This window comes from Leptodactylus fuscus, chromosome 9 (assembly GCF_031893055.1).
Source record: "Leptodactylus fuscus isolate aLepFus1 chromosome 9, aLepFus1.hap2, whole genome shotgun sequence".
In the NCBI taxonomy this organism is placed as follows: domain Eukaryota; kingdom Metazoa; phylum Chordata; class Amphibia; order Anura; family Leptodactylidae; genus Leptodactylus; species Leptodactylus fuscus.
This window is the reverse complement of record NC_134273.1, coordinates 90,544,023-90,565,996: the sequence shown is the minus strand read 5'-3', so window position 1 is coordinate 90,565,996 and position 21,974 is coordinate 90,544,023. Positions and strand designations below refer to the sequence as shown.

Here is a 21,974-nt window from a genome sequence, read left to right as displayed (position 1 = left end):
CATCTCTCCTCTAGATACGCCCGCTCTCTCCATCTCTCTCCTCTAGATACGCCCGCTCTCTCCATCTCTCTCCTCTAGATACGCCCGCTCTCTCCATCTCTCCTCTAGATACGCCCGCTCTCTCCATCTCTCCTCTAGATACGCCCGCGCTCTCCATCGCTCCTCTAGATACGCCCGCTCTCTCCATCTCTCCTCTAGATACGCCCGCTCTCTCCATCTCTCTCCTCTAGATACGCCCGCTCTCTCCATCTCTCCTCTAGATACGCCCGCTCTCTCCATCTCTTCTCTAGATACGCCCGCTCTCTCCATCTCTCCTCTAGATACGCCCGCTCTCTCCATCGCTCCTCTAGATACGCCCGCTCTCTCCATCTCTCCTCTAGATACGCCCGCTCTCTCCATCTCTCTCCTCTAGATACGCCCGCTCTCTCCATCTCTCCTCTAGATACGCCCGCTCTCTCCATCTCTTCTCTAGATACGCCCGCTCTCTCCATCTCTCCTCTAGATACGCCCGCGCTCTCCATCTCTCCTCTAGATACGCCCGCTCTCTCCATCTCTCCTCTAGATACGCCCGCTCTCTCCATCTCTCCTCTAGATACGCCCGCTCTCTCCATCTCTCCTCTAGATACGCCCGCGCTCTCCATCTCTCCTCTAGATACGCCCGCTCTCTCCATCTCTTCTCTAGATACGCCCGCTCTCTCCATCTCTCCTCTAGATACGCCCGCTCTCTCCATCTCTCCTCTAGATACGCCCGCTCTCTCCATCTCTCCTCTAGATACGCCCGCTCTCTCCATCTCTCCTCTAGATACGCCCGCGCTCTCCATCGCTCCTCTAGATACGCCCGCTCTCTCCATCTCTCCTCTAGATACGCCCGCTCTCTCCATCTCTCTCCTCTAGATACGCCCGCTCTCTCCATCTCTCCTCTAGATACGCCCGCGCTCTCCATCTCTTCTCTAGATACGCCCGCTCTCTCCATCTCTCCTCTAGATACGCCTTACTCCTTGATGAAGCTGATGTGATAGGTTCCAGTTCACATTTGATGACTTGGATCTGATTAATCTGCAGCTTCTCATCTTGCAGTAATAACTTAGCGAGTAGCTCATTATCTGCCTCCTAATTACTATGCATTTATGTTAATTACCCCGATATAAATGCGCCTGTTCGCTTCTGTCAGCTCCGGTCACACACTGGTTAAGAGGCCGCACATAATAGCCGGGATATAAATAGTGCGCGTTTCCAAGACAAACTCATTATTCTCGTACAAAGCAGAGATCGGATGATTGACCCCCGGCTTGCACGGGAAGCGCAGCAATGTCGCCTTATTTACTAATAAAGAGAAATCCCCACAGCAACCGACCGGACGCAAAGTAACCTGAAAAGAGCGCTACGTGGGCCTGGCTCTATGTAATATGAGCTAATACGTAACCCCCAGGGATGCGCGTCCTCCGACCTGACACCCCGCAAAATCTGCTGCAATGTGATTAGGACACATCAATGGCCCAGATTTGTCTCCTACTTTGTGTTTCACAGTTTTTGTCAACCATAAAATCCCTAAAATCAATTGCAGCTCTAATGGAGGGTGAAGCATTACCGCGAGCTCCGAAAATAACTCGGCGACCACTCAGGATCGCTCCCCTGAGGAGGGAGATCAGGACACGGGGATATTGTGCAACCGTCCGAGCACAGCCCTGAAGACGCCACAATGGAGACTGTAGAGATGAAGGAGCAAAAAGAGGCATCATGTGATCCTGGCGACATCGTACGACCCGCGAGGAGGATGTATACAGTGTATAAGGGAATATACAGGGTGTAATATAAGGGGATATACAGGGTATGTTATAAGAGGATATACAGGGTCTGATACAAGGGGATATACGGGGTGTGATATAAGGAGATATACGGGGTGTGATATAAGGGGATATACAGTGTATAAGGGGATCTATAGTGTATAAGGAGATATACAGTGTCTTATACAAGGGGATATACAGGGTCTATAAGGAGAGCCAATATAATGTCTGATATATGCAGTGATTTACTGAACCATATAGATACACTGTGATACATAACATGGTACATATAGATACACTGTGATACATAACATGGTACATATAGATACACTGTGATACATAACGTGGTACATATAGATACACTGTGATACATAACGTGGTACATATAGATACACTGTGATACATATCGATACACAGGTGCTGCCTCCAATCAGGGCTGACGTGCTGCAGTTAGTGATGTTGGGATCCGCAGCCTTTTCTGGGAAGATGTATGAAGTACTCGGGGCCCCGGGGACCGCTGAGCGTGACCTAATCCTTCCTGTCAGCCGGAGACATACTGAGCGTAAATGGAGCAGCTCTCTAATATTAGCTCCTGACCCCACCAGAGGCTGACCGCCCCACACCGCAGAGCAGGACCGGGTGACGACCGCCCCACACCGCACAGCAGGACCGGGTGACGACCGCCCCACACCGCAGAGCAGGACCGGGTGACGACCGCCCCACACCGCAGAGCAGGACCGGGTGACGACCGCCCCACACCGCAGAGCAGGACCGGGTGACGACCGCCCCACACCGCAGAGCAGGACCGGGTGACGACCGCCCCACACCGCAGAGCAGGACCGGGTGACGACCGCCCCACACCGCAGAGCAGGACCGGGTGACGACCGCCCCACACCGCAGAGCAGGACCGGGTGACGACCGCCCCACACCGCAGAGCAGGACCGGGTGACGACCGCCCCACACCGCAGAGCAGGACCGGGTGACGACCGCCCCACACCGCAGAGCAGGACCGGGTGACGACCGCCCCACACCGCAGAGCAGGACCGGGTGACGACCGCCCCACACCGCAGAGCAGGACCGGGTGACGACCGCCCCACACCGCAGAGCAGGACCGGGCGACGACCGCCCCACACCGCAGAGCAGGACCGGGCGACGACCGCCCCACACCGCAGAGCAGGACCGGGCGACGACCGCCCCACACCGCAGAGCAGGACCGGGCGACGACCGCCCCACACCGCAGAGCAGGACCGGGCGACGACCGCCCCACACCGCAGAGCATGACCGGGTGACGACCGCCCCACACCGCAGAGCAGGACCGGGTGACGACCGCCCCACACCGCAGAGCAGGACCGGGCGACGACCGCCCCACACCGCAGAGCAGGACCGGGCGACGACCGCCCCACACCGCAGAGCAGGACCGGGTGACGACCGCCCCACACCGCAGAGCAGGACTGGGCGACGACCGCCCCACACCGCAGAGCAGGACCGGGCGACGACCGCCCCACACCGCAGAGCAGGACCGGGCGACGACCGCCCCACACCGCAGAGCAGGATCGGGAAACGACCACCCAACAGCACAGTGAAGGACCGGGTGACGACACTCTGATACAGTCCATATTACCCTCCGATGCAGCACATATATACCATGATACAATATACTGTATATTACCCCAGATAAATCGTATATTACACACCAATACATTGTATACACCCCGATACAGCATATATTACACCCCAATACAGCATATATTACACCCCAATACGTCGTATATTCAACGTGATACAGTGTATATTACACCCCCGATACATCAAATATTACACACTGACACAGCATATATTACACACCAATACAGCGTATATTACACACTGATACAGTGAATATTACACCCCTTGCCGGTGACCCCCCCACACCAGGCCATAGTTATTGGGGATATGCCATTAGACTCCAGTGGTAGAGACGATGTATCCCCCTCCCCCTGTATCCTGGGAATCCCATATACATTAGAGTCCGCAGGCCCCGGATGTGACGGTACAGCAGAGCTCACCCTGCGCTCTCAGCCACAGATTATCCTGTTTCCTGCTCTGACTGATTTACTCTCATCTAGTTGAGTGGAGCCAATTAAAGGGATCTCTCTAATCAGTCAATTATCACAATTCTATTATACTACAACCCCCAACATGGCTGAAGTGCTGGATATGAACGTAATACCAGTCTGTGAGAGACTATATATATAGAGGACTACAACCCCCAACATCAGCCCACCCTGGACATGACAGGACTACTCCTCCTATCCTGCACCCCCTTCCAGGTTCTGGCAGTAATGGCGGCTCGTCTCCTGTGAAGGGCACGGAGTCATCACATCTTTGGGGGGGGGGGGGGTGATGCTTCCTGCGAGGAGATTGGGTTTCTATCATCAATCAATATCCCCTCCTGCGGCTTCGCAGACATCGCCGGCTGCACAGTCTCGCCCCAGGTGGAGCCTCACGTCATTTCCCACAGATTTCTCCCTCGTCGCCCCCTATCAGGGATTTCAGAGATATTTGTAAAATCAGTGAAAACGTTAAAAAAAAAAGAGAGAGGCGTCACCCGCTCCGCACCGCGCCAATCCCTGGACCCCTGGTCACATGATCTATACTGGGAGGCCTGTGATTGGCTGCAGTGATGACGTGGCGCAAGTAAACCGAGCAGAGCGACGGCGGCAGTGGATTGGCGCAATACAGCATCACAACACACAACGTAAGACGGCTGTGATGTCACATACACTCCAAGCCGGCTACACGTGACAGTCACATACACTCCAAACCGGCTACACGTGACAGTCACATACACTCCAAGCCGGCTACACGTGACAGTCACATACACTCCAAACCGGCTACACGTGAGTCACATACACTCCAAACCGGCTACACGTGACAGTCACATACACTCCAAGCCGGCTACACGTGACAGTCACATACACTCCAAACCGGCTACACGTGACAGTCACATACACTCCAAGCCGGCTACACGTGACAGTCACATACACTCCAAACCGGCTACACGTGAGTCACATACACTCCAAACCGGCTACACGTGACAGTCACATACACTCCAAACCGGCTACACGTGACAGTCACATACACTCCAAACCGGCTACACGTGACAGTCACATACACTCCAAACCGGCTACACGTGACAGTCACATACACTCCAAACCGGCTACACGTGACAGTCACATACACTCCAAACCGGCTACACGTGACAGTCACATACACTCCAACCGGCTACACGTGACAGTCACATACACTCCAAACCGGCTACACGTGACAGTCACATACACTCCAAACCGGCTACACGTGACAGTCACATACACTCCAAACCGGCTACACGTGACAGTCACATACACTCCAAACCGGCTACACGTGACAGTCACATACACTCCAAACCGGCTACACGTGACAGTCACATACACTCCAAACCGGCTACACGTGACAGTCACATACACTACAAACCGGCTACACGTGACAGTCACATACACTCCAAACCGGCTACACGTCACAGTCACATACACTCCAAACCGGCTACACGTGACAGTCACATACACTCCAAACCGGCTACACGTGACAGTCACATACACTCCAAACCGGCTACACGTGACAGTCACATACACTCCAAACCGGCTACACGTGACAGTCACATACACTCCAAACCGGCTACACGTGACAGTCACATACAGTCCAAACCGGCTACACGTGACAGTCACATACAGTCCAAACCGGCTACACGTGACAGTCACATACACTCCAAACCGGCTACACGTGACAGTCACATACACTCCAAACCGACTACACGTGACAGTCACATACACTCCAAACCGGCTACACGTGACAGTCACATACACTCCAAACCGGCTACACGTGACAGTCACATACACTCCAAACCGGCTACACGTGACAGTCACATACACTCCAAACCGGCTACACGTGACAGTCACATACACTCCAAACCGGCTACACGTGACAGTCACATACAGTCCAAACCGGCTACACGTGACAGTCACATACACTCCAAACCGACTACACGTGACAGTCACATACACTCCAAACCGGCTACACGTGACAGTCACATACACTCCAAACCGGCTACACGTGACAGTCACATACACTCCAAACCGGCTACACGTGACAGTCACATACACTCCAAACCGGCTACACGTGACAGTCACATACACTCCAAACCGGCTACACGTGACAGTCACATACACTCAGTGGCATAACTACCGGGGTAGCGTCTGCCACAGGGCTTGAGATATTAGGGGTCCGGCGACAGCCGCTACTGCTGCGATTTTTGGTTTTTTTTTCTTAATATGCCGTTACCGGGTGGAGAAACCTATTTACTTACCAATCCTGGCAGGGGCTGGGATCGGTAAGTGACGCCGCACGCCCCACGAGCACTATCATTATACGAGTGGGGGGTTTTCAGACCCCCAAGTATAATGATCGGAAATCGAATGAAAGGGGGAGGGAAGAGAACATAAAAAACAGTGTAACTTACTTCTCCATACTCCAGACAGGCTTAGGGCCTAGATGTGTGACATGCGGACGTCACTAAAGATGGACAACACCACTGAGGACTGCAACGGAACCGGGAATAGGTAAGAGACACTGTTTTTTTATGCTTGTGTCCCCCGGGTCTCCGATTATTATACTCTGGGGTCTGAAAATTGTTCATTATGGGATATAATACTGTGAGCAGGGGCCACTATGGGACATAATACTGTGTGCAGGGACCACTATGGGGGATAATACTGTGTGCAGGGGCCACTATGGGGGATAATACTGTGTGCAGGGGCCACTATGGGGGATAATACAGTGTGCAGGGGCCACTATGGGGGATAATACTGTGTGCAGGGGCCACTATGGGACATAATACTGTGTGCAGGGGCCACTATGGGACATAATACTGTGTGCAGGGGCCACTATGGGACATAATACTGTGTGCAGGGGCCACTATGGGACATAATACTGTGTGCAGGGGCCACTATGGGACATAATACTGTGTGCAGGGACCACTATGGGGCATAATACTGTGTGCAGGGGCCACTATGGGACATAATACTGTGTGCAGGGGCCACTATGGGACATAATACTGTGTGCAGGGGCCACTATGGGACATAATACTGTGTGCAGGGGCCACTATGGGGTATAATACTGTGTGCAGGGGCCACTATGGGGGATAATACTGTGTGCAGGGGCCACTATGGGACATAATACTGTGTGCAGGGGCCACTATGGGACATAATACTGTGTGCAGGGGCCACTATGGGACATAATACTGTGTGCAGGGGCCACTATGGGGGATAATACTGTGTGCAGGGGCCACTATGGGACATAATACTGTGTGCAGGGGCCACTATGGGACATAATACTGTGTGCAGGGGCCACTATGTGACATAATACTGTGTGCAGGGGTCACTATGGGGCATAATACTGTGTGCAGGGGTCACTATGGGGGATAATACTGTGTGCAGGGGCCACTATGGGGGATAATACTGTGTGCAGGGGCCACTATGGGACATAATACTGTGTGCAGGGACCACTATGGGGGATAATACTGTGTGCAGGGGCCACTATGGGACATAATACTGTGTGCAGGGGCCACTATGGGGCATAATACTGTGTGCAGGGGTCACTATGGGACATAATACTGTGTGCAGGGGCCACTATGGGACATAATACTGTGTGCAGGGGCCACTATGGGACATAATACTGTGTGCAGGGGCCACTATGGGGGATAATACTGTGTGCAGGGGTCACTATGGGACATAATACTGTGTGCAGGGGTCACTATGGGACATAATACTGTGTGCAGGGGCCACTATGGGGTATAATACTGTGTGCAGGGGCCACTATGGGGCATAATACTGTGTGCAGGGGTCACTATGGGACATAATACTGTGTGCAGGGGCCACTATGGGACATAATACTGTGTGCAGGGGCCACTATGGGACATAATACTGTGTGCAGGGGCCACTATGGGACATAATACTGTGTGCAGGGGCCACTATGGGACATAATACTGTGTGCAGGGGCCATTATGGGACATAATACTGTGTGCAGGGGCCACTATGGGGCATTATACTGTGTGCAGGGGCCACTATGGGACATAATACTGTGTGCAGGAGCCACTATGGGGGATAATACTGTGTGCAGGGGCCACTATGGGGGATAATACTGTGTGCAGGGGCCACTATGGGGGATAATACTGTGTGCAGGGGCCACTATGGGGGATAATACTGTGTGCAGGGGCCACTATGGGGGATAATACTGTGTGCAGGGGCCACTATGGGGCATAATACTGTGTGCAGGGGTCACTATGGGACATAATACTGTGTGCAGGGGCCACTATGGGACATAATACTGTGTGCAGGGGCCACTATGGGACATAATACTGTGTGCAGGGGCCACTATGGGACATAATACTGTGTGCAGGGGCCACTATGGGACATAATACTGTGTGCAGGGGCCATTATGGGACATAATACTGTGTGCAGGGGCCACTATGGGGCATTATACTGTGTGCAGGGGCCACTATGGGACATAATACTGTGTGCAGGAGCCACTATGGGGGATAATACTGTGTGCAGGGGCCACTATGGGGTATAATACTGTGTGTAGGGGCCACTATGGGACATAATACTGTGTGCAGGGGCCACTATGTGACATAATACTGTGTGCAGGGGTCACTATGGGGCATAATACTGTGTGCAGGGGTCACTATGGGGGATAATACTGTGTGCAGGGGCCACTATGGGGCATAATACTGTGTGCAGGGGCCACTATGGGACATAATACTGTGTGCAGGGGCCACTATGGGGGATAATACTGTGTGCAGGGGCCACTATGGGACATAATACTGTGTGCAGGGGCCACTATGGGGGATAATACTGTGTGCAGGGGCCACTATGGGGGATAATACTGTGTGCAGGGGCCACTATGGGGTATAATACTGTGTGCAGGGGCCACTATGGGACATAATACTGTGTGCAGGGCCCACTATGGGACATAATACTGTGTGCAGGGGCCACTATGGGACATAATACTGTGTGCAGGGGCCACTATGGGACATAATACTGTGTGCAGGGGCCACTATGTGACATAATACTGTGTGCAGGGGCCACTATGGGACATAATACTGTGTGCAGGGGCCACTATGTGACAAAATACTGTGTGCAGGGGCCACTATGGGGGATAATACTGTGTACAGGGGTCACTATGGGACATAATACTGTGTGCAGGGGCCACTATGGGTTATAATACTGTGTGCAGGGGCCACTATGGGGGATAATACTGTGTGCAGGGGCCACTATGGGACATAATACTGTGTGCAGGGACCACTATGGGGGATAATACTGTGTGCAGGGGCCACTATGGGACATAATACTGTGTGCAGGGGCCACTATGGGGCATAATACTGTGTGCAGGGGTCACTATGGGACATAATACTGTGTGCAGGGGCCACTATGGGGCATAATACTGTGTGCAGGGGTCACTATGGGACATAATACTGTGTGCAGGGGTCACTATGGGACATAATACTGTGTGCAGGGGCCACTATGGGACATAATACTGTGTGCAGGGGCCACTATGGGACATAATACTGTGTGCAGGGGCCACTATGGGACATAATACTGTGTGCAGGGGCCACTATGGGACATAATACTGTGTGCAGGGGCCATTATGGGACATAATACTGCGTGCAGGGGCCACTATGGGGCATTATACTGTGTGCAGGGGCCACTATGGGACATAATACTGTGTGCAGGAGCCACTATGGGGGATAATACTGTGTGCAGGGGCCACTATGGGGTATAATACTGTGTGTAGGGGCCACTATGGGACATAATACTGTGTGCAGGGGCCACTATGGGGGATAATACTGTGTGCAGGGGTCACTATGGGGGATAATACTGTGTACAGGGACCACTATGGGGCATAATACTGTGTGCAGGGGCCACTATGGGGTATAATACTGTGTGCAGGGGCCACTATGGGACATAATACTGTGTGCAGGGGCCACTATGGGACATAATACTGTGTGCAGGGGCCACTATGGGGCATAATACTGTGTGCAGGGGCCACTATGGGACATAATACTGTGTGCAGGGGCCACTATGGGGGATAATACTGTGTGCAGGGGCCACTATGGGACATAATACTGTGTGCAGGGGCCACTATGGGACATAATACTGTGTGCAGGGGCCACTATGGGACATAATACTGTGTGCAGGGGCCACTATGGGACATAATACTGTATGCAGGGGCCACTATGGGACATAATACTGTGTGCAGGGGCCACTATGAGCATAATAGAGCGCGCAGGAATGCGAGGGGGGCATGTCAAAAGCTCGCCACGGGCCCCGCCATACCTATTTACGCCACACGTGACAGTCACATACATTACAAAGAGAAGACAGGTATAAGACAGACAGGTACAGAAAAAGTGACTGTTACCACGAGACCCTCTGCTCCCTACAGTCCCTACTACCCACACAGTCCATAACTGTAGGGACAGCAAAATGTGAAGAATATGACGCCTGCCCTTGGAGACGGCTGTGACCCCGCACCATGGTTAGAGCACCCACAATGCACTGCTCTCTGCAAATTCAAACCAGCAGGGCTGTAAATGCAGCTCTGGATGTAACTGGAGAAGATATTAGTGAAGGCTGAGGAAAGAGTCTGAGATCTACTGCAGTCAGAACACAACCTGATGGGGGCATCAAAGCTACTGAGCGGGCGGGCGGGGCAAGCGATAAGCGGCGCCGTCAGAATAAAATATAATAGAAGAGATTACATTGGAGACCTCCAAAATATCCAGTAAAAGATGCAGAGACCCCCACCCTATAGCGAGAGACAGCCCGACAGCTGGAGCCTAATGCCCCGAATCCCCCGCTGTGTAATCAGAATGACAGAGGGGGTATATGTATGGGGGGCGGAGAGAGGCCGACTGTAGGACAGGGGAATACAATCTATTACTATCTGCTATCAGCCATGTCAGGAGAGGAGAGGCCGACTGTAGGACAGGAGAATACAATCTATTACTATCTGTTATCAGCCATGTCAGGAGAGGAGAGGCCGACTGTAGGACAGGGGAATACAATCTATTACTATCTGTTATCAGCCATGTCAGGAGAGGAGAGGCCGACTGTAGGACAGGAGAATACAATCTATTACTATCGGTTATCAGCCATGTCAGGAGAGGAGAGGCCGACTGTAGGACAGGAGAATACAATCTATTACTATCTGTTATCAGCCATGTCAGGAGAGGAGAGGCCGACTGTAGGACAGGAGAATACAATCTATTACTATCTGTTATCAGCCATGTCAGGAGAGGAGAGGCCGACTGTAGGACAGGGGAATACAATCTATTACTATCTGTTATCAGCCATGTCAGGAGAGGAGAGGCCGACTGTAGGACAGGGGAATACAATCTATTACTATCTGTTATCAGCCATGTCAGGAGAGGAGAGGCCGACTGTAGGACAGGGGAATACAATCTATTACTATCTGTTATCAGCCATGTCAGGAGAGGAGAGGCCGACTGTAGGACAGGGGAATACAATCTATTACTATCTGTTATCAGCCATGTCAGGAGAGGAGAGGCCGACTGTAGGACAGGGGAATACAATCTATTACTATCTGTTATCAGCCATGTCAGGAGAGGAGAGGCCGACTGTAGGACAGGGGAATACAATCTATTACTATCTGTTATCAGCCATGTCAGGAGAGGAGAGGCCGACTGTAGGACAGGGGAATACAATCTATTACTATCTGTTATCAGCCATGTCAGGAGAGGAGAGGCCGACTGTAGGACAGGGGAATACAATCTATTACTATCTGTTATCAGCCATGTCAGGAGAGGAGAGGCCGACTGTAGGACAGGGGAATACAATCTATTACTATCTGTTATCAGCCATGTCAGGAGAGGAGAGGCCGACTGTAGGACAGGGGAATACAATCTATTACTATCTGTTATCAGCCATGTCAGGAGAGGAGAGGCCGACTGTAGGACAGGGGAATACAATCTATTACTATCTGTTATCAGCCATGTCAGGAGAGGAGAGGCCGACTGTAGGACAGGGGAATACAATCTATTACTATCTGTTATCAGCCATGTCAGGAGAGGAGAGGCCGACTGTAGGACAGGGGAATACAATCTATTACTATCTGTTATCAGCCATGTCAGGAGAGGAGAGGCCGACTGTAGGACAGGGGAATACAATCTATTACTATCTGTTATCAGCCATGTCAGGAGAGGAGAGGCCGACTGTAGGACAGGGGAATACAATCTATTACTATCTGTTATCAGCCATGTCAGGAGAGGCCGACTGTAGGGCAGGGGAATACAATCTATTACTATCTGTTATCAGCCATGTCAGGAGAGGAGAGGCCGACTGTAGGACAGGGGAATACAATCTATTACTATCTGTTATCAGCCATGTCAGGAGAGGAGAGGCCGACTGTAGGACAGGAGAATACAATCTATTACTATCTGTTATCAGCCATGTCAGGAGAGGCCGACTGTAGGACAGGGGAATACAATCTATTACTATCTGTTATCAGCCATGTCAGGAGAGGGGAGGCCGACTGTAGGACAGGGGAATACAATCTATTACTATCTGCTATCAGCCATGTCAGGAGAGGAGAGGCCGACTGTAGGACAGGGGAATACAATCTATTACTATCTGGTATCAGCCATGTCAGGAGAGGAGAGGCCGACTGTAGGACAGGAGAATACAATCTATTACTATCTGTTATCAGCCATGTCAGGAGAGGAGAGGCCGACTGTAGGACAGGAGAATACAATCTATTACTATCTGTTATCAGCCATGTCAGGAGAGGCCGACTGTAGGACAGGGGAATACAATCTATTACTATCTGTTATCAGCCATGTCAAGAGAGGAGAGGCCGACTGTAGGACAGGAGAATACAATCTATTACTATCTGTTATCAGCCATGTCAGGAGGGGAGAGGCCGACTGTAGGACAGGGGAATACAATCTATTACTATCTGTTGATGAGACAAATGCCAACAAACAATGCAACTTAGTAAAAGTCTTTAATCATAAAGGAGCAGGGTGGTGGTGTAAAGTATGGGGGGAGGACCCTAATGGGGCAGGGATGACACTGCAGGAAATAAATAACCAGTATCAGTGAGTACAGGATTTCTGTAGGATTTCTATGGCCTGAGCCAGACATTACAGTTCTTCTAGTCTGCACAGAACTACAACTCCCATCATGCAGATTGCCAGTGTAGTTTCATATCTAGGTCATCGCTCTTCAGACAGTGTGAGGGATACGAGATGTCCGGACCCCTTGAGATCCTCCGATTATCCATCGCTCTGATTACAGAAGTCGCCTGAAATTGGTTTCTGTACAGAGAAAGAACATTTCCAATTCCTTTGCCGTTTTCTAATCCGCGCTCTCACGCTGAGAGAACGCGCGCTCTATCATTATGCTCCATTGGGTAACAGCGACTGGAGAGAACGGCAGAAGAACGCAGAGAATTGTGTAGAAAAGGCAAGAAGTGTCTGACCTTGTGTGACCACCGGACTGGATGATACCAGAGAGCAACAGCAAACTGTGCAAACAAAATACTGACTATCCGTATACTAGAGAGCGGTGACATCACTGAGAATACAGCCTATCCGTATACTAGAGAGCGGTGACATCACTGAGAATACAGCCTATCCGTATACTAGAGAGCAGTGACATCACTGAGAATACAGCCTATCCGTATACTAGAGAGCGGTGACATCACTGAGAATACAGCCTATCCATATACTAGAGAGCAGTGACATCACTGAGAATACAGCCTATCCGTATACTAGAGAGCAGCGGTGACATCACTGAGAATACAGCCTATCCGTATACTAGAGAGCGGTGACATCACTGAGAATACAGCCTATCCGTATACTAGAGAGCGGTGACATCACTGAGAATACAGCCTATCCGTATACTAGAGAGCAGTGACATCACTGAGAATACAGCCTATCCGTATACTAGAGAGCGGTGACATCACTGAGAATACAGCCTATCCGTATACTAGAGAGCGGTGACATCACTGAGAATACAGCCTATCCGTATACTAGAGAGCGGTAACATCACTGAGAATACAGCCTATCCGTATACTAGAGAGCGGTGACATCACTGAGAATACAGCCTATCCGTATACTAGAGAGCGGTGACATCACTGAGAATACAGCCTATCCGTATACTAGAGAGCGGTGACATCACTGAGAATACAGCCTATCCGTATACTAGAGAGCAGTGACATCACTGAGAATACAGCCTATCCGTATACTAGAGAGCAGTGACATCACTGAGAATACAGCCTATCCGTATACTAGAGAGCAGTGACATCACTGAGAATACAGCCTATCCGTATACTAGAGAGCGGTGACATCACTGAGAATACAGCCTATCCATATACTAGAGAGCGGTGACATCACTGAGAATACAGCCTAGCCGTATACTAGAGAGCGGTGACATCACTGAGAATACAGCCTATCCGTATACTAGAGAGCAGCGGTGACATCACTGAGAATACAGCCTATCCGTATACTAGAGAGCAGCGGTGACATCACTGAGAATACAGCCTATCCGTATACTAGAGAGCGGTGACATCACTGAGAATACAGCCTATCCGTATACTAGAGAGCAGTGACATCACTGAGAATACAGCCTATCCGTATACTAGAGAGCGGTGACATCACTGAGAATACAGCCTATCCGTATACTAGAGAGCGGTGACATCACTGAGAATACAGCCTATCCGTATACTAGAGAGCGGTGACATCACTGAGAATACAGCCTATCCATATACTAGAGAGCGGTGACATCACTGAGAATACAGCCTATCCGTATACTAGAGAGCAGTGACATCACTGAGAATACAGCCTATCCGTATACTAGAGATCAGCGGTGACATCACTGAGAATACAGCCTATCCGTATACTAGAGATCAGCGGTGACATCACTGAGAATACAGCCTATCCGTATACTAGAGACCAGTGACATCACTGAGAATACAGCCTATCCGTATACTAGAGAGCGGTGACATCACTGAGAATACAGCCTATCCGTATACTAGAGAGCGGTGACATCACTGAGAATACAGCCTATCCGTATACTAGAGAGCGGTGACATCACTGAGAATACAGCCTATCCATATACTAGAGAGCAGTGACATCACTGAGAATACAGCCTATCCGTATACTAGAGAGCGGTGACATCACTGAGAATACAGCCTATCCGTATACTAGAGAGCAGTGACATCACTGAGAATACAGCCTATCCGTATACTAGAGAGCAGTGACATCACTGAGAATACAGCCTATCCGTATACTAGAGAGCAGTGACATCACTGAGAATACAGCCTATCCGTATACTAGAGAGCAGCGGTGACATCACTGAGAATACAGCCTATCCGTATACTAGAGAGCGGTGACATCACTGAGAATACAGCCTATCCGTATACTAGAGAGCGGTGACATCACTGAGAATACAGCCTATCCGTATACTAGAGAGCAGTGACATCACTGAGAATACAGCCTATCCGTATACTAGAGAGCTGTGACATCACTGAGAATACAGCCTATCCGTATACTAGAGAGCTGTGACATCACTGAGAATACAGCCTATCCGTATACTAGAGAGCGGTGACATCACTGAGAATACAGCCTATCCGTATACTAGAGAGCAGTGACATCACTGAGAATACAGCCTATCCGTATACTAGAGAGCAGTGACATCACTGAGAATACAGCCTATCCGTATACTAGAGAGCAGTGACATCACTGAGAATACAGCCTATCCGTATACTAGAGAGCAGTGACATCACTGAGAATACAGCCTATCCGTATACTAGAGAGCGGTGACATCACTGAGAATACAGCCTATCCGTATACTAGAGAGCTGTGACATCACTGAGAATACAGCCTATCCGTATACTAGAGAGCTGTGACATCACTGAGAATACAGCCTATCCGTATACTAGAGAGCAGTGACATCACTGAGAATACAGCCTATCCGTATACTAGAGAGCAGTGACATCACTGAGAATACAGCCTATCCGTATACTAGAGAGCGGTAACATCACTGAGAATACAGCCTATCCATATACTAGAGAGCGGTGACATCACTGAGAATACAGCCTATCCGTATACTAGAGAGCGGTGACATCACTGAGAATACAGCCTATCCGTATACTAGAGAGCGGTGACATCACTGAGAATACAGCCTATCCGTATACTAGAGAGCAGTGACATCACTGAGAATACAGCCCTATCCGTATACTAGAGAGCAGTGACATCACTGAGAATACAGCCTATCCGTATACTAGAGAGCAGTGACATCACTGAGAATACAGCCTATCCGTATACTAGAGAGCGGTGACATCACTGAGAATACAGCCTTATCCATATACTAGAGAGCGGTGACATCACTGAGAATACAGCCTAGCCGTATACTAGAGAGCGGTGACATCACTGAGAATACAGCCTATCCGTATACTAGAGAGCAGCGGTGACATCACTGAGAATACAGCCTATCCGTATACTAGAGAGCAGCGGTGACATCACTGAGAATACAGCCTATCCGTATACTAGAGAGCAGCGGTGACATCACTGAGAATACAGCCTATCCGTATACTAGAGAGCAGTGACATCACTGAGAATACAGCCTATCCGTATACTAGAGAGCGGTGACATCACTGAGAATACAGCCTATCCGTATACTAGAGAGCGGTGACATCACTGAGAATACAGCCTATCCGTATACTAGAGAGCGGTGACATCACTGAGAATACAGCCTATCCATATACTAGAGAGCGGTGACATCACTGAGAATACAGCCTATCCGTATACTAGAGATCAGCGGTGACATCACTGAGAATACAGCCTATCCGTATACTAGAGATCAGCGGTGACATCACTGAGAATACAGCCTATCCGTATACTAGAGAGCGGTGACATCACTGAGAATACAGCCTATCTATATACTAGAGAGTGGTGACATCACTGAGAATACAGCCTATCCGTATACTAGAGACCAGTGACATCACTGAGAATACAGCCTATCCGTATACTAGAGAGCGGTGACATCACTGAGAATACAGCCTATCCGTATACTAGAGAGCGGTGACATCACTGAGAATACAGCCTATCCGTATACTAGAGAGCGGTGACATCACTGAGAATACAGCCTATCCATATACTAGAGAGCAGTGACATCACTGAGAATACAGCCTATCCGTATACTAGAGAGCAGTGACATCACTGAGAATACAGCCTATGTATATACTAGAGAGCAGTGACATCACTGAGAATACAGCCTATCCGTATACTAGAGAGCAGTGACATCACTGAGAATACAGCCTATCCGTATACTAGAGAGCAGTGACATCACTGAGAATACAGCCTATCCGTATACTAGAGAGCAGTGACATCACTGAGAATACAGCCTATCCGTATACTAGAGAGCGGTGACATCACTGAGAATACAGCCTATCCGTATACTAGAGAGCAGTGACATCACTGAGAATACAGCCTATCCGTATACTAGAGAGCTGTGACATCACTGAGAATACAGCCTATCCGTATACTAGAGAGCTGTGACATCACTGAGAATACAGCCTATCCGTATACTAGAGAGCGGTGACATCACTGAGAATACAGCCTATCCGTATACTAGAGAGCAGTGACATCACTGAGAATACAGCCTATCCGTATACTAGAGAGCAGTGACATCACTGAGAATACAGCCTATCCGTATACTAGAGAGCAGTGACATCACTGAGAATACAGCCTATCCGTATACTAGAGAGCAGTGACATCACTGAGAATACAGCCTATCCGTATACTAGAGAGCGGTGACATCACTGAGAATACAGCCTATCCGTATACTAGAGAGCTGTGACATCACTGAGAATACAGCCTATCCGTATACTAGAGAGCTGTGACATCACTGAGAATACAGCCTATCCGTATACTAGAGAGCAGTGACATCACTGAGAATACAGCCTATCCGTATACTAGAGAGCAGTGACATCACTGAGAATACAGCCTAGCCATATACTAGAGAGCGGTGACATCACTGAGAATACAGCCTATCCGTATACTAGAGAGCGGTGACATCACTGAGAATACAGCCTATCCGTATACTAGAGAGCAGTGACATCACTGAGAATACAGCCTATCCGTATACTAGAGACTAGACTAGATACTGAGTACTAAACATCATCCAAAGTAATTTCTTAATAAACGTTACCCATATTATTGATGATACAACTACAAGTCCCAGCTGTTTTCTTGGCTGTCAGTGAGTAGCAGCTAGTAATGGACGCTGGGAGTTGTAGTCAGATGAGCGGTGTTACTCTGGGTAATTTGCAGATTCTTATTTTGCGTTGCTGTGACACAAACTTTCTCACTGTCAAACCCGATTCACACCCTGATCACGGAACAGCCGCCTCCACCTGTGACAAGTGACACCAGCGACATGAGATCAGCGGTGACCTGGCAGCCGAGTGTAAGAGGGTCCTGGAAGCAGAACCAGTGAGTATGGTAGATACGGTGTAGTATAGTGTTATATAGTATATATATATATATATATATATATATATATATATATATATATATATTTATGCAGTACAGTGTTGTGTAGTATATATGGTGTTGTCCTCTGTAGTACATATGGTTAGTATATAAAGTGTAGAGTTGTATATTATTTATGTTGTAGTACTGTATAGTATATAGGGTGTATTGTTGTGTAGTGTATACAGTGTAGTTCTATATAGTATTTATGGTGAAGGGTAGTATAGTGTATACAGTGTCGTTTTGTTCAGTATAAACAGTGTAGTGTTATATACAGTATTATTTATGGTGTAGTGTTGTACAGTACATACAGCGATGGGTAGGGTTGTGTAATATGATACATACAGTGTTGTGTAGAGTTGAGTAGTATATACAGTCTCATGTTATATAGCATATATACAGTGTAGTGTTGTATGTACGGTGCACTCTAGTGTTTTATAGTACACACAGTGTAATGAGTAGCAAATATACGGTGTATTGTAGTATAGTAGATATATTGTGACCTAGTGTGGTGTATGTTGTGTATCCCCCCCCCTCCCGGTGTTGTGTTGTGTATCTCCCCCCCCCCTCGGTGTAATGTTGTGTATCCCCCCCCCCCCCCCCGGGGTACTGTTGTATACCCCACCCCGTGTAATATTGTGTATCCCCCCCTCTCTCCCGGTGTAATGTTGTGTATCCCCCCCCCCCCTCCCCTCCCGGTATAGTGTTGTGTATCCCCCCCTCCCCTCCCCTCCGGTATAGTGTTGTGTATCCCCCCTCCCCTCCCCTCCCGGTATAGTGTTGTGTATACCCCCCTCCCTCCCCTCCCGGTATAGTGTTGTGTATCCCCCCCTCCCCTCCCCGGTATAGTGTTGTGTATCCCCCCTCCCTCCCCTCCCCGGTATAAGTGTTGTGTATCCCCCCCCCCCTCCCCTCCGGTATAATGTTGTGTATCCCCCCCCCCCCTCCCCTCCCCGGTATAGATGTCGTTGTGTATCCCCCCCCCCTCCCCCTCCCGGTATATGTTGTGTATCCCCCCCCCCTCCCCTCCCGGTATAATGTTGTGTATCCCCCCCCCTCCCCTCCCGGTATATGTTGTGTATCCCCCCCCCTCCCCCTCCCGGTATAATGTTGTGTATCCCCCCCCCTCCCCTCCCGGTATAATGTTGTGTATCCCCCCCCTCCCCTCCCGGTATAATGTTGTGTATCCCCCCCCTCCCCTCCCGGTATAATGTTGGTGTATCCCCCCCCTCCCCTCCCGGTATAATGTTGTGTATCCCCCCCCTCCCCTCCCGGTATAATGTTGTGTATCCCCCCCTCCCCTCCGGTATAATGTTGTGTATCCCCCCCCTCCCCTCCCGGTATAATGTTGTGTATCCCCCCCCTCCCCCTCCCGGTATAATGTTGTGTATCCCCCCCCCTCCCCCTCCCGGTATAATGTTGTGTATCCCCCCCCTCCCTCCCGGTATAATGTTGTGTATCCCCCCCCCTCCCGGTATAATGTTGTGTATCCCCCCCCCTCCGTATAATGTTGTGTATCCCCCCCCCTCCCGGTATAATGTTGTGTATCCCCCCCCCCTCCCGGTATAATGTTGTGTATCCCCCCCCCTCCCGGTATAATGTTGTGTATCTCTCTCCCCCTCCCGGTGTTGTGCTGTGCCGCCACATTCCTGCACTCTCTCCCCGCTCCTCCCGGTGTTGTATTCCGGTCACGTCCGGTGCGGTCGGTCGCTGCTGTTACACTGTCTCTCTCCCTCCTTGCACCGGATACAATGTAGCTGTGCCGCCCGCAGGCTGAGGGCCCCGGAGCTGACACTCACCCACTCCGTATTTCTCCTCTTCACTTGCGCTCCACATCGTCCCGGCCGCCCGCGGGTCAGATCACATCGCCCGGAGCAGGAGCGGCGTCACCCGGACTGGCGAGCAGCGGAGGGCCCCAGGAGCGCCAGGGGGGCCCGGAAAGCCGCATGTCCTCCGCGGTGTGTATACGCTGATACTGGGAGATGATGAAGCGACAGCAGCGGGAGGAGGAGGAGAGAAGAGGACGGGAGGGGAGGGGGAGGAGGAGGAGGAAGGACCGAGGCTACACACTGCCCGGTACACGGAGATCCGGGTATATATATATATATTATATATATATATATATATATATATATATATATATATATATACTGACAGGTACAGGGGAGATACGGGGTATATATACTGACAGGTACACGGAGATATGGGGGTATATATACTGCCCGGTACACGGGAGATACGGGGTATATATACTGCCCGGTACACGGGAGATACGGGGTATATATACTGCCCGGTACACGGGAGATACGGGGTATATATCTATATATTATATATATATACTGCCCGGTACACGGGAGATACGGGGTATATATACTGCCCGGTACACGGAGATACGGGGGTATATATATATATATATATATATATACTGCCGGTACACGGAGATCCGGGGTATATATATATATATATATATATATATATATATACTGACAGGTACAGGGGAGATACGGGGTATATATACTGCCCGGTACACGGAGAGATACGGGGTATATATACTGACAGGTACAGGGAGATACGGGGTATATATACTGACAGGTACAAGGAGATACGGGGTATATATACTGCCCGGTACACGGGAGATACGGGGTATATATACTGCCCGGTACACGGAGAGATACGGGGTATATATACTGCCCGGTACACGGAGATCCGGGGTATATATATATATATATATATATATACTGACAGGTAAGGGAGATACGGGGTATACTGACAGGTACAGGGGAGATACGGGGATATATATAACTGCCCGATACACGGAGAGATACGGGGTATATATACTGACAGGTACAGGGAGATACGGGGTATATATACTGCCCGGTACACGGAGAGATACGGGGTATATATACTGACAGGTACAGGGAGATACGGGGTATATATACTGACAGGTACAAGGAGATACGGGGTATATATACTGCCCGGTACACGGAGAGATACGGGGTATATATACTGACAGGTACAGGGAGATACGGGGTATATATACTGACAGGTACACGGAGATATGGGGTATATATACTGCCCGGTACACGGGAGATACGGGGTATATATACTGCCCGGTACACGGGAGATACGGGGTATATATACTGCCCGGTGCACGGAGATCCGGGGTATATATATATATATATATATATATATATATATATACTGACAGGTACAGGGGAGATACGGGGTATATATACTGACAGGTACAGGGGAGATACGGGGTATATATACTGACAGGTACAGGGAGATACGGGGTATATATACTGCCCGGTACACGGGAGATACGGGGTATATATACTGCCCGGTACACGGAGAGATACGGGGTATATATACTGCCCGGTACACGGAGATCCGGGGTATATATATATATATATATATATATATATATATACTGACAGGTACAGGGAGATACGGGGTATATATACTGCCCGGTACACGGAGAGATACGGGGTATATATACTGACAGGTACAGGGAGATACGGGGTATATATACTGCCCGGTACACGGAGAGATACGGGGTA

The 21,974-nt window shown here is 49.8% G+C and overlaps 1 protein-coding gene across 6 annotated transcripts in view; it reads right to left on the bottom strand.

Annotated features, from left to right (window-relative positions):
- The window catches only part of DOCK3 (dedicator of cytokinesis 3), a 111,324-nt gene extending 90,923 nt beyond the window's left edge, over positions 1-20,401 (bottom strand). For all 6 annotated transcript variants that reach the window (XR_012717468.1, XM_075287560.1, XM_075287562.1 and 3 more), the window contains exon 1: positions 20,214-20,401. Coding sequence is in view for 5 of the 6 variants with exons in the window: in XM_075287560.1 (XP_075143661.1) it covers positions 20,214-20,250 (37 nt within the window). In the remaining variant the exon portion in view is untranslated. The remainder of the gene's footprint in view (positions 1-20,213) is intronic.
- Between the last annotated feature and the right edge of the window lie 1,573 nt (positions 20,402-21,974).